Source organism: Panthera onca, chromosome C1 (genome assembly GCF_046562875.1).
Source record: "Panthera onca isolate mPanOnc1 chromosome C1, mPanOnc1 haplotype 2, whole genome shotgun sequence".
Taxonomy (NCBI): domain Eukaryota; kingdom Metazoa; phylum Chordata; class Mammalia; order Carnivora; family Felidae; genus Panthera; species Panthera onca.
Genome location: NC_138346.1, coordinates 19,830,453 through 19,845,635, shown reverse-complemented (window position 1 = coordinate 19,845,635; position 15,183 = coordinate 19,830,453). Strand labels below are relative to the sequence as shown.

The 15,183-nt window shown below is 54.0% G+C and overlaps 1 protein-coding gene across 10 annotated transcripts in view; it reads right to left on the bottom strand.

Annotated features, from left to right (window-relative positions):
- The window catches only part of TNS1 (tensin 1), a 225,196-nt gene that overhangs the window by 76,968 nt on the left and 133,045 nt on the right, over positions 1–15,183 (bottom strand). For all 10 annotated transcript variants that reach the window (XM_078450884.2, XM_078450894.2, XM_078450887.2 and 7 more), the window contains 10 exons: positions 14,084–14,133; positions 11,805–11,976; positions 9,316–9,366; positions 8,283–8,405; positions 7,829–7,893; positions 6,794–6,877; positions 3,156–3,268; positions 2,690–2,750; positions 2,380–2,455; positions 1,655–1,784 (listed from right to left, as the gene is read on the bottom strand). In XM_078450884.2, the coding sequence (XP_078307010.2) occupies positions 1,655–1,784; positions 2,380–2,455; positions 2,690–2,750; positions 3,156–3,268; positions 6,794–6,877; positions 7,829–7,893; positions 8,283–8,405; positions 9,316–9,366; positions 11,805–11,972 (871 nt within the window). In that variant the 5' untranslated portion in view covers positions 11,973–11,976; positions 14,084–14,133. The remainder of the gene's footprint in view (positions 1–1,654; positions 1,785–2,379; positions 2,456–2,689; positions 2,751–3,155; positions 3,269–6,793; positions 6,878–7,828; positions 7,894–8,282; positions 8,406–9,315; positions 9,367–11,804; positions 11,977–14,083; positions 14,134–15,183) is intronic.

Here is a 15,183-nt window from a genome sequence, read left to right as displayed (position 1 = left end):
ATCTTTCTAGACAAGATTAACATAATGTGCATATGCAGGGTTGATAATACCACATATATACGTAATGAAATGAGCCTCTTTAGCCCTAGTCTTACTTGCCTGAGATAACCATGCCCAACCATTTCTATTTCTTGTTCCACTAACAGTTACCTCTAAGACTCTAAATAATAGACTCTATTTTTATGCCACTATCTCTCAATTTACCGATTGCAAGTAATCTCCACTGATTCACCATTATGAAAATGATTAATTTGGCCCACTAATATCACTCCTATCTCCCTTCTTATTAAGTCAATTCTTACTATTATTATTATTATTATTATCATTATTTATTCTAATTGCCTTTGAAACTTTAGATCCTAAGCTAAACCTCTATTTCTTGATCTTTTCATTTTCGACGGTGTCTCCTGACCCCCTACGTGTAAGAGGAGAAAATTTGCACCAGCCCCCTGCCTCTGCCTCTACCAACTCCACCTTTATGTTGTCTGTTATTCCTTTATTTTTCCTTGTTAAGACTGATAACATTTGCATTCTGTTCTGAATTATAATGGCATCTTCTGCTTTTCCCCTCCTGGCTTCAGTCCAGGGGAAGCTCATCACAGAAACATCCTTCTACTGCACTGGGGGAATCAGTTTCCTCCTCCCCCGAGCCCCAGCCCTACTCTCTGCCCTTGGCCTGAGCCCAATCTGCACACAGATCACCATCTGTGTGATCTGTGTGGAAAGCAAAGTTACAGTAGGCATGGTGACCACTTCCTGGATGGGACATGCCAGTGCATGTCTCCATCACTGCAGGGGTCCCTTCATAGTATCACACTTGCGTGTCTCTATCTCCAATGGGACTGTGAGTTCCCTGAGGGTAGGGCCTGACTTCTTTCTCTCCGTATCCCCAGGGTCTAGCGCATGCCTGGCACATACAGACACACAATGATTCTTGGTGGATATATGGATGGATGAGGGATAGACAAACATACAGATGAATAGATGGATGGATTTGGATAAGTGAGTAGATGTATGGGTGGGTGGATGGATGGGTGGGTGGATGGATGGATTTAGATGGATGGGTGGATGGATGGGTAGATTTGGATGGATGGTTAGATAGATGGATGGATGATTAGATAGATGGATAGATGGATTTGGATGGATGGATATGGATGAGTGGGTGGATGGATCCATGGATATGGATGGGCGGGTGGATGGATGGGTGAATGGTTGGATGGATGGATGGATGGATGGATGGATAGATGGATGGACTTGGAAGAGTGGGTAGGTGGATGGGTGGGTGGATAGATGGATGGTTGGATGGATGGATGGATTTGGAAGAGTGGGTAGATGGACGGATGGATGGAAGGAAGGAAGGAAGGAAGGAAGGAAGGAAGGAAGGAAGGGAGGGAGGATTTGGATAAGTAGGTGGATGCATGGGTGGATGGGTGGATGAGTGAATGGGTGAATGGATGTGGATATGTTCCAGGTCTCAATGTGATATAGACAAAACCTCAAACAGATAGAGAAGGGAGACACCTCCCTAACCAACTCTCTTTCCCTCAGAAAATGGTTCCCCCTTCCTGACTGCCATAGCTCCCCCATTATTGCTCTTCTACCCTGTGGTATAGTTATTCCTTGCTAGGTCTGTCCCTCTACTCAGTGAGCTCACCTTTGAAGGCATCATCAAGGTCTTCCTTCCCAAAAACAACCCCGAGGTCATGGATGGCACAGGTGTGGAACTGCACACGGAAGATCACATCTCGGGCTGGGCTCCGAAACTTCTTGTGGTAGCACTTCAGCTGGGTGGCAAAGAAAGCAGAGCCCATCAGGGGACTGAGGATGAGAAATCAGGTCTCAGGGAGCCTCCTTATTAGCTCCACGACTGAGAACCAGGGCTCACCCAAGCCCACTGAGGGAGAGGTCACCAATACCAAACAGGATTTCAGAGCTATCTGGGGAAACTTCTAGAAAGCAGAATGTTGGAGGCCAATCTTGCCCTGTAGGGACAAAACTGTCCTCCCAAGAAGTTCCTTCACACAGAAAGGAAAAAGTAGGGGTGAATTTAAATTACAGGAGAAAAGACTGAAGTTAGAAGTGAAGGAGTCCTTGTCACCATGGGAAGCCAGCTCACACAGAGAGATATTTCCCTGAAGACATTCCAGACCAAGAGACAGGCGTAGGAGAAGCGAGTCCAACTCTGAGGCAGGGGAATGCACAAGGACTACTGGAGGCTGAAAGCCTTTGCAGGAGCCCTGAGAGCCTATGGCCCCAAGGCTGGTGACTCACGAGGAGTGGTGATCTTGTCTGGAGAGGCAGGAGGGGAGCAGGAAGAGAGAAGAAAGGAGAGAAAATAAACAGGGAGGAGGGGGCTCGAAACAGAGGGGCAGCACTCACCAAGATATCCCCCTTCAAGAGCAGGCCAGGCTCGATGGTGATGCAGATGCTGGTCTGGCTGTCTCCTTGGACATTGCTATGGGAGAGAGGCGAGCGGAGAGAAAGAGAGCTGTTGAGGGGGCAGGCAGCACGCTTGTTCCCTACCGCCCCCTGCCAGAGGGCTCCTAGGAAGGCTTGCTGCCTCTGTCCCTCAGCCCTGTGCTAGATGAGATCCTCCTAGAGGAGGTCCTGGCCCATCCCCCCACACCCTGTCCCTGGACCTCAGCCTCAGGCCCCAGGCACCCCTGGCCTCTTTGTCCTGTGGACCTACTAGATGCCCGATGTGTAGACAGGCTGCATGGCCTGGTAGATCCGGAGAAACGGCCGACACCCTGTAAGGGAGGGTGATGTTAGCTAAGACAGCGGGAACGGTGCAGGGGTGGGGGAGAGGGTGAAGGAAGGAAGGGCTGGGGAGAGGGGAGGGAAGAAGGGGAAGAAGGAAAAGAAGAAGGAGAAATGGAAAGAGAAAGGAGGAAGAAATACTAACTTTTCATTTGAGAGGCATTTTTAAGTTTATAAAATACATTGCCACATCCGACATCATGTGCCAGCAGGCAATGCCAGTATCTAACCCATGAATAGACTGAGGTTCAACGAAAGCTCAGGAAGTCATGCAGTCGGGACTCCAATCCAAGCATACGTTTCTACCCTCCCCCCCCCCCCCACCCCAAGGCTGCCTCTTAAGAAAAGAAGATGGGAGACAGGAAGAGGGGAAGCCAGAGGGCTCAGGCAGGTACCTCCTTTAGACTCGAAGTTGGGGATGCCATGCATGATCACGTGGTGCAGAAACAAGGGCTTGTTGTTCATTTTGATGGAGCCAGAGAGCAGGCCACTGAAGTAGTGCACGTACCTGGGGCAGGGAGAGGGGCAACTTCAGCCAGGAGGCCTGCCCTAGAGCAGAGCCATCCTGGTTTCTTTTCTGGGCTCACCTAGCTCCCCACCACCACCACCCTCCTAGACCTCCTGGAAGCTGGGGTCTCCTTCCCAGCACCATCCTTTCTTGCTGCCTGGAGCCCCAAGCAGAGAGGACAAGCAGGTACCACTCAAGCAGGAGCCGAGTCAAGGCAATACTCTGCTTTGGGGTTCTCTGGCGCCCCCTGGTGGTCAAAATGAAAATCCCTCTCCAGCTTCACTCCCAGCCCAAAAATCAGCTGGACCAAAATTCCCCTCCACAACATCCCTGACAGGCATCGTTTAGCTGCTCACCACTGCACAAGGCAGGCTGATCAACCATCAAACACTCCAACACCCCTAAACCTAGCTTAAACCAAGCTTATGCTTATAACCACAGGCCCCCGTTCTGTCCCCACAGACCCCCAGCCACATGACAGTCCAGCAAACTGTAAGAGCTTAACAATTACAGTCCTTCACTTTTTTATATCACGCTGAAGTGTATGAAATCCCTCTATATCTGGTATTGAAAGACATCTAATATCTACTGTGTATTCCTCTCCCCAATTCTCTTTGGATCTTGTTGGAAGAATGCATCTCCACTCCTTCTAGAAGAGGAAACTAGGTCCAGAAAGAGTTGCTGGCACAGCAAGAACACACAAAGCCGGGGGTGGGTGGGGAGAGAAGGAATGCTGTCTTTCAAAGCACCTGCCAGAAAGAGAGGCCCGTCCTTTTGCTGTGGATTGGTCAGTGCGCCCTCCTTTTCTGAATGGTGAGCTGGGTCAGCCACACCAATCACAATGAATCCTGAGACTTGGCGAGAGGCAAGGGGGCTCTTTGAGGCTGGTGGAACCAGAACCCACATGACCGTGACAATGGTCCCCTCCTATCTCTTGGCTCCTTGGCCCACCTCCAGGCCTGTGGGCCTCTGTCCCTGGGCCCGGGTGGGGTCACTTCAGACTACCCAAGCAAGATAATCTGATGGGCAGAGCCGGTTCCTATTCAGCCCCTGACCAGCCCCCAGCCCCATTACTCAAACCGGAAACCTGGAATGGCAGTTCCTATCAGATCTCTGGATCGTGCCAACAGGATGTGTCTGTGCGCTGGGGACAATGAGCCGCCCGGGGGTGGGGTGACAATGAATGGGGGAGTTGCAGGCAAAGCCCCTCCCTCCCTCTCTCTCTGCCCTCCTCTCCTCCAACTGCTCCCGTCCCTGCAAACGACACTGCCCAGAAGGCGGGAAAGTGGCAACAAATACATAATGAAGCCAACAGCTGCATGTTCACACACGGGCACGGACAGAATCACCCACCCATAAGCAGGTGCGGTTGCAGATATAAGCTGCAAGGCAGACAGATAATGTAAACATACGCCCGACTGCGCGCTGTGTAAGCATACGCCGTGCGCTGTGGAGTCCCCGAACACTCCTACGGCTGAGAGGTAACCCCGACCCCATGCTCCAGGCGCTCTGCTGCAGGGGTGTGACTGCTCTGCCCACTCTCTCCAAGCCACACTGCGTCACCGTAACATCATGCTCTTCTGTTTGTCCCTCTTATCCTTCAAGGTCAGGCTCGTGACCAAGGCCACCAGCCATATGTAGAAAGCCAGGGACCGACGAGCAGGTACTTGAATGACCATTCTTTCCTCCCTGGGAAGATTCTCATTGATCCACAGCTGCTGCATCTGGCAGCCCAGCCAGAATTTTCTGCACATAAAGCCATCCTGTTTCTGACGGCTGACCCAGAGATTGGCTCCTGGGTGTCCTGTGCCAGGTGCAAGACACCAGGTGGCCTGAGGACTCGCTTCTGCTTGGGCTTCCCACTACAATGGGAGTAAGTCCCCAGCAGAGCCGGCACCCTTCTAACAAGGCAAGAAAGATGGGGGTGATGATGAAGAATAAGAAGGGAAACCCCAGCATAGAGAGGCGAGGGGGTCCTGCCTGCCCGGTCAGTGTTCCGAGGGGCTGGAAAAATCAGTGGGATGCTTTGGTTTCTGGGCCACCGTACTTGCTGTCCCCTCTGTGTGGTGACCCCAGCCCCGCCCTCAGATGCTTCCCTTCTTCCTCTCAGAGCTCACCCCGCATGTCACCTGTTCAGAAAGTTCAGCCCTGGCGCTCACCCTATCACTCTCTAGCCCATCACGCTCTGTTTGGGTTTTGTTCCCCTTCCAAGTACTTCTCACGACCTGAAAGTTCCCTGATGGCTCATGTCCTTGGGAAACTCCACGAGACCCTGCTGAGAGGGTCAGTCCCACAGCCCCGGTGTGCAGAGTGGTGTGGCACATCACCACGTGTGGTGGGCCCGCAGCTCTGGCCACATAGGGGCAGGGCCCTATTCCCCATCTCCAGCTCTCCCCTCTGAGCCTGGGCTTCTGACTCGCACTCACCTGCAGCCTCCCCACAGTCCACCAGCCCTGTGCTCTCTCAGCCATCATTAAACAGCACGTTATCCACAGAGCAGAGTCCCGGGCCAGCCCTCAGGACAGTGGGCGGCACAACCCTGGGGGCCCTGCCCTGACCGGACTTACAGGTCCCCAAGTACATTCTAGCTCTGCTAATACTTGCTATGGATCCTGGCCATGTTGAGTCCCCTCCCTAGGCTCAGGCTTCTCATCTGTAAAGTGGGGATGCCCTGGATCATCATACCGTAGCTCACCATTATGCAGGGTTGGCCTCAAATCCATCATTTCTGACAGGCGTTCCCTGACCCCCTTCATTACATAGCCCCAATCTCCTCCACCAGGTCTATCCCACTCTGTTCTCTTTCCTTCCTAGCACTAACCGCTACCTGAAATTGTCCTGTTGGTCTATCTACTCGGGCAATGCCCATCTTTCTTAGTGGAATATCAGCTCACTGCGGGCAAAGCACTTCGTCCTGCTCAACTAGATATCCCCAGCACTTGGAATGTAGTAGAGCACATAAAACTTATCCAATGAATCAATGAATCCTCTCTGCCCTGCTTCCTCCCTCGGCTGCTGTGGACTCCAATGAGACCACGTGCTTGAGAGCCCTTGGTAAAATTTTTAAAGCTCTCCCAGCAGAAGGTGACCCTTATGGTAAGAATCTGTGATCTCCCGAGGGCAGGCGGCAATGACGCCAGCCTCCTACAGGCTCACCCAAGTGCGGACGCGGTCCCGCTGCCAGGACCAACATGGCATTTCCTTCTCATACAAGCTGCCTTCTTGCACCCAGACCAATGCATCCCCCACCAGCGGCCCCACTGCTCTCCAGCGCTGGCCTCAGGAGCCAACAGCCATGCCCATCTGTGGGCACACACAGCTGCTCACTCATGCCCCTGAGCTTACAGCACTCCAGGCTGGCACCTGAATATGCATGCTCTGTACACCCCCACCTAGGCATGGCTGTTCCACCCACTGTGGGTACGTGAGGCTAGTCCCCAAGACAGCGCGCGTGCACACACACACACACACACACACACACACACACACGTGTGCATGCACTGGCAGTGAGCCCTGGAGACCCACCTTCTCTGGGATGGCTGACCAATGGGCACAATCTTATCCTCATAGAATCGCTTCATTGCAAACCGGTCCAGGGCCTGATCGGCGCTGCAGGGAGAGACAGGTGGTCAGAGGAGCCAACTCCCTGGTCTCCCCACCCCTGCTCCCCCAGACCTGTAGAGCCTTCCAGCCACCCTACTCTGAGAAGCTTTCAGGAAAAGAGTGCCCTGGCATTCCTGCATCCTGTATGCTGCAGGACTCAGCCCTGGGGCTTTGGAGCCAGACAGCCTGGGTTCCCATACCAAATGTGCCGCCTCCTTATTAACCTTGTGCCTTGAGGCAGGTTTACTTAATCCTTCTGAACCTGATTTTCATTTTCTGTCAAATGAGAGTGACAAGTGCCTTCCTTGAAGGTCGTTACGGTAATTGAGTGAAATAACATGTATAACAAGCTTGGCACATGTGGGCACACAGTAGGTGCACAGGAAATGTTCACCATTAAGGAAAGATTAGGCTGGGTTAAGTTTCTTACAGTCACACAACCACCGTCTAAACCCTTCATAGAACATTCTGTCTGCAAAGAGATCATTTTGAAGAGAGAGAATATAACCCCTCTGTTCTTGACTCTCTAGCAACATCCCATCCCAAGCCCCAAAGTCCTTATTAAGGCCCACAAGGATGAGATAACTTCTAGATGGTTCTTTCAGACCCAGATCTGATCCAACATTTCTTTCTGACTCTCTCACCTGCTCACTCAGGAAAAAAGAGGGCTATTTGCCAAGGAAAAGTGGTCCCGAGAAGGTGGCTGGATGGGGTGTCCGTGGATGGGCCTGCCTCTCGAGTCTGCTGCCACCAGTGCCCCCAGTAAAGGACTCTCCTTGCTCCTGCCTTCCATGCACAGCCACCTGCCTCAGAGCCGTGGGCAGATCCCTCTCCTTTCCGTGGGCTCCTCCACCCCATCCCCTGTCATTATTCTCCCAGCCAAGGAAGGGAGAGGCCATGGAGGGATGGGCAGACGGGGTTCCTGCCATCAATATTCAGAGAATGAGAGGCTCTTACCTGGCAGAAATGTTGCTGTAGTGCATGTAAGCCGCGATGACAACACCTATCCTGCCTCGGTTTCCCTGAAAGAACCCCAAACACAAAGCCTGTATTTCTAAGGCCAGCCCTGCTGCCCCAGAACCCGTCCAGAAGCCTGGAGAAAAAGTGAGCAGCAGCTGGAGAGAGGGGTGTGGTTCAAAGGAGGGAGTGGGATGCCAGGGAGGGGAGCAGGTCGGGCTGAGTCCCAAAGAGAAGAAACGCAGTTGATCATCTACCACACGTGAGGGTCTCACAAGCTCCTAACCCCCATTTCTCAGGTGCCCCCCGGGACAGGATCTACCATCCCCTAGAAAGGAGAATGCACACACACTCACCCGAGGACACGTCTATGCATGTGTGCACATGCTCACATACACACACGTGTGTACATGCACACACGCACACGTACATACAGAGCAGCCCCTGCTCTGACCTTATTGTGCAGAACGACGACATTGTGAGGGTCTGCATTGAGCCAAGTGTCCATGGCCTTGCAGACGCTGCAGATCTTCTCTAGGGCTGGAGTGTGGAGGTCAGGCCAGCCAAATTCCAGGACCTGTGGTCAAAGTCATGAGTGAGAAGTGGCGGAAGCCCCAGAGACTCAACCGGGGCAGCGGGAGCTGCACCTACGCCACATGCTGGCTCCAGGGCAGCGGCCACCAGCCAACCTCGCTTCCTGCCCTCCCTGCCCAACAACCCAGAGTGGGGGGCAAGGGTGTGGCCCAGAGACCCTGGCTCAGGGCCAGAGAGGAAAATGAAGAGCCCCCAGCCATTCACAGCTCTTTTCCAGGCCCTGACACACAAGCCATTGATTTTTCCGGCCAACCAAGAGAACCCGAAAGGGGACAGAGGGCAGATCTGAATGGCCGTCCTCAGGCTCCTCAAAGCTTTGCTTAACTCACAGATCGTTAAACTAAAAGAGAACCCATGCTTGGAAAAGCCAAGAGAGCACGTCTAATCCAGCCCATCTACTTTCAGAGGGGCAAGCTGAGGCCCAGAGAACTGTCACCTGCCCAGGGTCCCACAGCAACAGGCACCAGAATCCGGGAGGCAGAGCAGATATCCACGCAAAGCCCGGCACTCAGCCCGCCGAGTGAACAAGTGAAAACCAGCCATTGGCAATTCCCAGCCAGTTTAAATCCAAAATGCTTTTCAATAAGACTAAAATTCTCACAGCTCCAGTCTCGCCCCAGAGATGCTATGTGCACCCGGGGTGGGGGTGGGGGGTTAGACCTGGGTAGGAAATCACTGCATCAAGCTTTGCTGTCTCAATTTGTATTACAGAAACCATAAATACAGTATTTTCCATGTTCCAAAGGGAAGCTGGCATAGAAAGAGAATAGGCTTTGCGAAGTGTCTCAGCCCTTCCCCCCAGATTCCGAAGTAGGAACCACGGGGAGAACCACGCTGTTCTCCTTCTCTTCCAGGCAGAGGGAAGCCCCCACCCCTAATCCGCACCAGCTCACCTTGGCGTGGAGCTTTGCGATGTCAGGCCTCCGCTCAGAGAGGTTGAAAAGCTACAAGGAGGAAAAGGAAGAGATCATGAATTGGTGCTAGCTGGCTGTCTGTCCATCTGTCTCTGTCTCTGTCTCTCTCCTCCCAACCACCCAGTGAAAATTCTATCCATGCATAAGCTTACAATGGAGTCCCATCAGACCCACACATTGACCAACAGGCACTCAACTACAGGTTCTCAGGATAAAGAGGAGAGAGGAGGCGCCGGGGTGGCTCACTCGGTTAAGCATCTGACTTCGGCTCAGGTCATGATCTCACAGTTCGTGAGTTCAAGCCCTGCGTCAGGCTCTGTGTTGACAGCTCGGAGCCTGGAGCCTGCTTCGGATTCTGTGTCTCCCTCTCTCTCTTCCCCTCCCCAACTTGCGCGCGCGCTCTCTCTCTCTCTCTCTCTCAAAAATAAATAATAAAAATATTAACAAAAAAAATTAAAGAGAAGGAGAAAGAAGTACATGGACACTCAGCCCCAACCCTCAGTGAGCAGACAGACACCCAAACTGCAGGTGAGAAGGGGATGCAGCCTGTCTCATCCCATGTGCCACCCGTCCACACTGGACGGGAATCCGGTGGTGTGACATGATAAGTGTTTGGCCATCTCTGGTTTCCACTTCACGTGTCAACTTTAGAACCTCATCCGCCTAAAAATGCAACAGCTCTGTGGGAGGACGCCCTCCCTCCAAGTGTGCAAATCACCCTGAGTGGGGCCTCTCAGACCCCTGACACCCCTTTCCCGGAAGATGCCCTCCGACACCTAACCATGTCCCGTAAGACTCCCCCAATCCCTGGACTTCCTGTCTCCACCTTCACCTCATTGCCCAAAAAACTCAAAGAAAACTGTGCCGCCTCCTGCCGAGGAAAGCGACCACACGGCCTGCGATGGGAAAGCAGAGGGAGGGTGGCATAGCAGAGACCCACAGAACCCTGGACTCCTGAAACTGGGAATGATCCCAGATGGCTTCCAGTCCATTCTTGGACCCTATAACTGTACAGACTTTATTACATTAACAACAGCTACCACTCGAGTGTCCCCAACCTGCCAGCCCAATGCTGAGGACTTTACACCTAGCAGCTGGCTTAGTTCTCTCAACAACCATAAGAGGTAGGCGGTACAATTAGACCCATATTACAGATGCAGAACCTAAGGTTTAGTGAGGCGAAGTGGCCAAGGTCAGATAGTGAGAGCAGAGCCAACACTCAAACCCAGGACTCCCTGGTGTCTGAAGCCGGGCTCTCAACGCTGCCCAACACAGCTGATGGAGAGGCGTGTCTGTGGTGGGTTCAACAGTGTCCCACAAAAATTCAGATCCACCTGGAACTTCAGAATGTGACCTTATTTAGAAATAGGGCCTCTGCTGATGTAAGTAGTTAAGGATCTCAAGATGAGATCATCCTGGATTTAGGGCGGGCCCTAGGTCCGATGCCTGGTGTCCTTATAAGATGAGAAGACCCACAGAGAGACACAAGAAAGAAGGCAGGCCGTGTGAGGACAGAGGCAGAGACTGCGGCGATGCAGCTAGAAGCCAAGGTCACTAAGGATCGCTGGGGGGCACTGGAAACCAGGAAGGGGAAAGGCAGGATCCCCTGTAGAGCCTGCAGAGGGAGCATGGCCTGGTCAACACCTTGATTTGGACCTCCAGCCTCCAGAACTGTGAGAAAGTCAGTTCTGCTGTTTCAAGACACCACGTTTTTGTGGCAATCTGTTACAGCAGCCCCAGGGACCTAATGCAGTCCCCTACGCCGGCCTCTGCTCACAGATCGGGGCGGCCCCTCGAGGCTGCGTGGTCTGGTCGGTGGGTGCAGCCCAAATCCACAGGCACCTCCTTGTAGAACTGAGCCCTCCCCTGGGGCCAAGGATAGGTCTGATTCCCCATGCCAGCTCTCTGCCATTAGAGAAGAGCACCCCCGGGCCCCTCATCCACATTCGTGATGTGTTCCTCCTGGGCCAGGCACCATCCCCGTGATAGCAACGTTTCCACAACTCTGCCCTCGGACTTCTCAGAGGCACTGCCGCCTCCCGACCTCAGGCAAACGCCCCACCTCTCTGTGCTCCAGCAAAACCTGATTTCTAGCGCTGTCATGAAGTTTAATACGTGGAGAGCAGATTGAACGGGGCCTGTGTCATAGCAAGCACGCAATAACATGAATTCTTGTTACTCTGTCCTCCTGGTCAACACACACATACACACGAGCACACGCATGCCCACGTGCACATATACCTACACTCACGCGCACACGCACACATGCACATGGGCACACGTGACTTGGTTCCAGACGCCGCATTCCAGCCGCAGACACACTCCTCCCAGTAAAGTTGGGCTGGGGGGTGAGTGAGGACTCAGGCCGTGAGAGAGGCTAAGAGCTGGCCCAGGGCAGGTGGGCAGGGGCACCAGCAGCGAGGAGGTGGTGAGCAGAAAGGACGGGGGGTACTGGGCCCCATCCTCACCAGGTAGCTGCCTCCATGCTTGGACTTGAGCATCTGGGCCACCTCTCGGAGGTTGCTCCGAAAGTTCTCCTCATTGGCTGTGCTGGGGAAGGAGACGGCGATGATCCTCTCTGTGACATACACCAGGTCCAGCTCACAGCTGTCCTCCGTGGTCCGGCTCAGACTCATGTTTCTGGAGACACAGTAGGCAGAAGGGGGTTCGGATCAGAACCCTGGTCCTCAGGGCAAGGTGTAGGGATCTGTGCCCCCTAGACACTCTATGTGGCCCACAATTCCAACCCCGGAGGCTTGGCTGTTCCCTGAGCACCAGAGGAAAGGGAGCTGGGCAGAGGCTGGCAAGGACCTCGGGCCATTTCCAAGCCAAACAGCGATGACAGCAACCCTAGGTGGCCATCAATCCTGTCGGCACTGCCTTCAACCTATAAACGCAGAGGTCGGGGTCAGGATCAGAACCTGCCAGGAGCCCAGGAGTCCAGCTCAGCCCTCCAACACACTGTGGCCACCTGGTCTGGCAGAAGTCTTTCAAAGGATCCTGGGACGGATCTAGTACAGGAAGGAGAGCGGCGGGTGCCCCTGGAGCTGAGCATTCTTCCGCCCTCCCCCTGCTCCTGAGCTATAGAGTGGGCAGGGGGGTGGGAGGGGAGGCTTCTCAGGGGAAAGGGCAGCTCAGGTGACAAGCTCACCTGGGCTCCAGTAAGCCAGACCACGGTGCACATTCCAGCCCTCCCCAGAGGCAGGCCGGCTCCCGCCCTTTGTTCCCTGGCTCTCCCCCACCTCTGGCAGCTCCCACCACCTTCCAGGGCTATTTCTTGGCTGCAGCCTCCGTGATTTCTAAGGGGGTGCTGAGCCTACTGCTGCGGCGGCAGGTGGCCACCTGAGCTCCTAAAGGAAGTGGGGAGCCCCTGCACCGGGTGAGGGGAGGCGGGGGCTCACGCCTTTATACCTCATCCAGATTCTCTTCCAGCAGGAGGGCCCAGAGTGGCCCCCGGGGAGCTGACAGGAAGGGGAAATGGGTCTCAGGACACTGAAATTCCATTCTGAGGCCCACCTTACACCCTCCCTATCACCATACCTTCTTACCCTGTCACCCGCCCCCTATTGTCTCACTTCCTCTTTGTATTCAAGGTGGGCAACATTTCCTTCTGAGACTCTTTCACTACAGCAGGCTCAAGGTGAGACGGGAGGGGCAGCAGAGAGATACCACCAGGGTTAACTTGGAACCCAACTGTGTATATAGGGCTTGGAGATGGGGGGGGCCGAGGGCGAGGTATGGCTTCTCCATGGTGACAAGGGCAGGAGCCAAGTGGTAGAGGGGCCAGTGGGCTGTGGTAAGGAGCCCAGTTTGAATTTGACCTCTGAGCCGGGCCATTCCTTGTCCCTAAGATAAGGTTCTCACTGCAGCCTTGGGCGGGCGGGGATGGGTCCAAGGCAGAACGGTGCCACCACCTGGACAACTTCAGCATCGCACCCTGCACCCACCCACCCCAAGGTGGTTCTCAGCTGTAAGGGAAGAAGATTCTCTAAGGGGCTGCTCAGGTCTGCGGGCAGCTGGCAGCCCGGCCACAACCCACTGGGGGCTTTAGCTACACACCAGCCCTCTCTGGCTGGAGCTGCATTTCCCTGGAGGCAGATTCTCACTTGTCTCAGGACCCTCAGAGGTGAAGGTGAGGCAGAGAGGGAAGGGCCCAAGCCAGAAAAACCACAGAACCTGCACACAGATCAGCAAGGCACCCAGTCCTTGTGCATCCCTGCCCCGAGCCCCTGCCGGCCCAGCCAGATAGAGAACTTTCCTTTTCTAAATGACCCTCAACATCAAAAACCCTGCCCACAGAGAAGACTTGGATCTAGATAGACTATGATGCCAGCCAGTCCCGAAGGCACACCCAAGTCTTGCCTCTTGTTGGTCTCATGACCTGTAACAAGTCACCGCACCTCCCTGAGACTCAGTTTCTCCATCTGCCAAATGGGAATAAAAATACTTACCCTGCAGGGTTGTTGCAAGGACTAGATGGGATCGTGCAGGGACATAAAAAAAAAAAAAAAAAAAATCCACCTCAAGGCCTAGCTTCGAGCTAGAACTCAAAACATGACCATTTCCAAGGGTATGCAGCTACCCGCATCCTCTCTCTGTGGCTTGCGCATCCGCCCACGCTCCCTACCTGTGGCTTTATGACTTCGGTCTCAGGCACCCAAAAGCATGATATGCTGGAAACACCCACAGTGACCTCACAGCGGCACCCCTATCCCTAGCCACCCCCCCCCCAACAAGCCAGGCATACCTGATGGGCTGGGGGTGGGGCTGGACACTCGGGGTGACTCTGCTGGAGCCCTAGGACAGAGAAAAGACAAGCGGCATTATGGAGGAGGCTGGCGGAGAGATGTCCCCAGGAGCATCAGGGCTGCGGACAAACACAGATGATCTTATTTCTTGGCCAACATTGCAGCGCAGGCACCCTAACATCCAGGCTACACAGCAACCTAAGGCCAAAAGCGACCAAGGCCGATCGCTTGTGAGTGTGCATGCGAGCCCCCAGAGGGCCCAGCTCTCCCTCCCCAGGGAAGGAAGAAATCCCAGATGCTGAGAAATGTCTGGGCTGGTGCCATCTGCACTGAGTACACGCTCAATAAAAGAGTTTCGAAATGGACGGAAACACATTTCATCTTGATTCCCTGGATGCCGTAACCGTAACCCCCAGGGGAGAATACCGACCGCGAGCATGACAGAAGGAAAGACCGGTGACAGCAGCCTCTGTCCTGCTCTGAACCTTGAACCCCCTGACCACCACCATCCCGCGATCCTCCCCTTCACAGCAGCAACAAGGAGCCATTGGAGCAGAAGTTGTGGCTTGAGAGCAGCCAGGGGCGGCGTGTACCCACCGAGACCAGTGCTGGGCAGCAAGTTACCCTCCTACGGACCCACCTCCCACTGGGTTACCCCCTCACCTGCTCCCCTCTCGAGGGTTGTCAACCGGCACAAATTTAGGCAAACGGACCCCAGTTCGGGTCCCAAACAGCCCAAGACGACCCGATGGCACCGTGATGGAAGCTAAGGGTCACCCTGCCGGCCGACCTGGGAGTACTCAATGCTCTGGATCTCTGTAACGTCACATGTAAGATGGGGCAATCCTTACGGAGTTGTTTGAAGATTAAAAGGAGTATGCATATAAGGCACTTCTTTATTGTTACTGTTACTGCATCTAGTACAATTAAAAGGGTGCTTACACATACAACCAACATTCACCTCTAGACACAGAGCCCTGCATCACCTCTCCCCCCACCTGTCAGCCACCTCACGTGATGCATAATCGACCACCCAACTTCTAGATTCCCAGGCCCAGCCAGGGCTCTCCGAGCCCATCGGCACCTTCCAAACATCCCT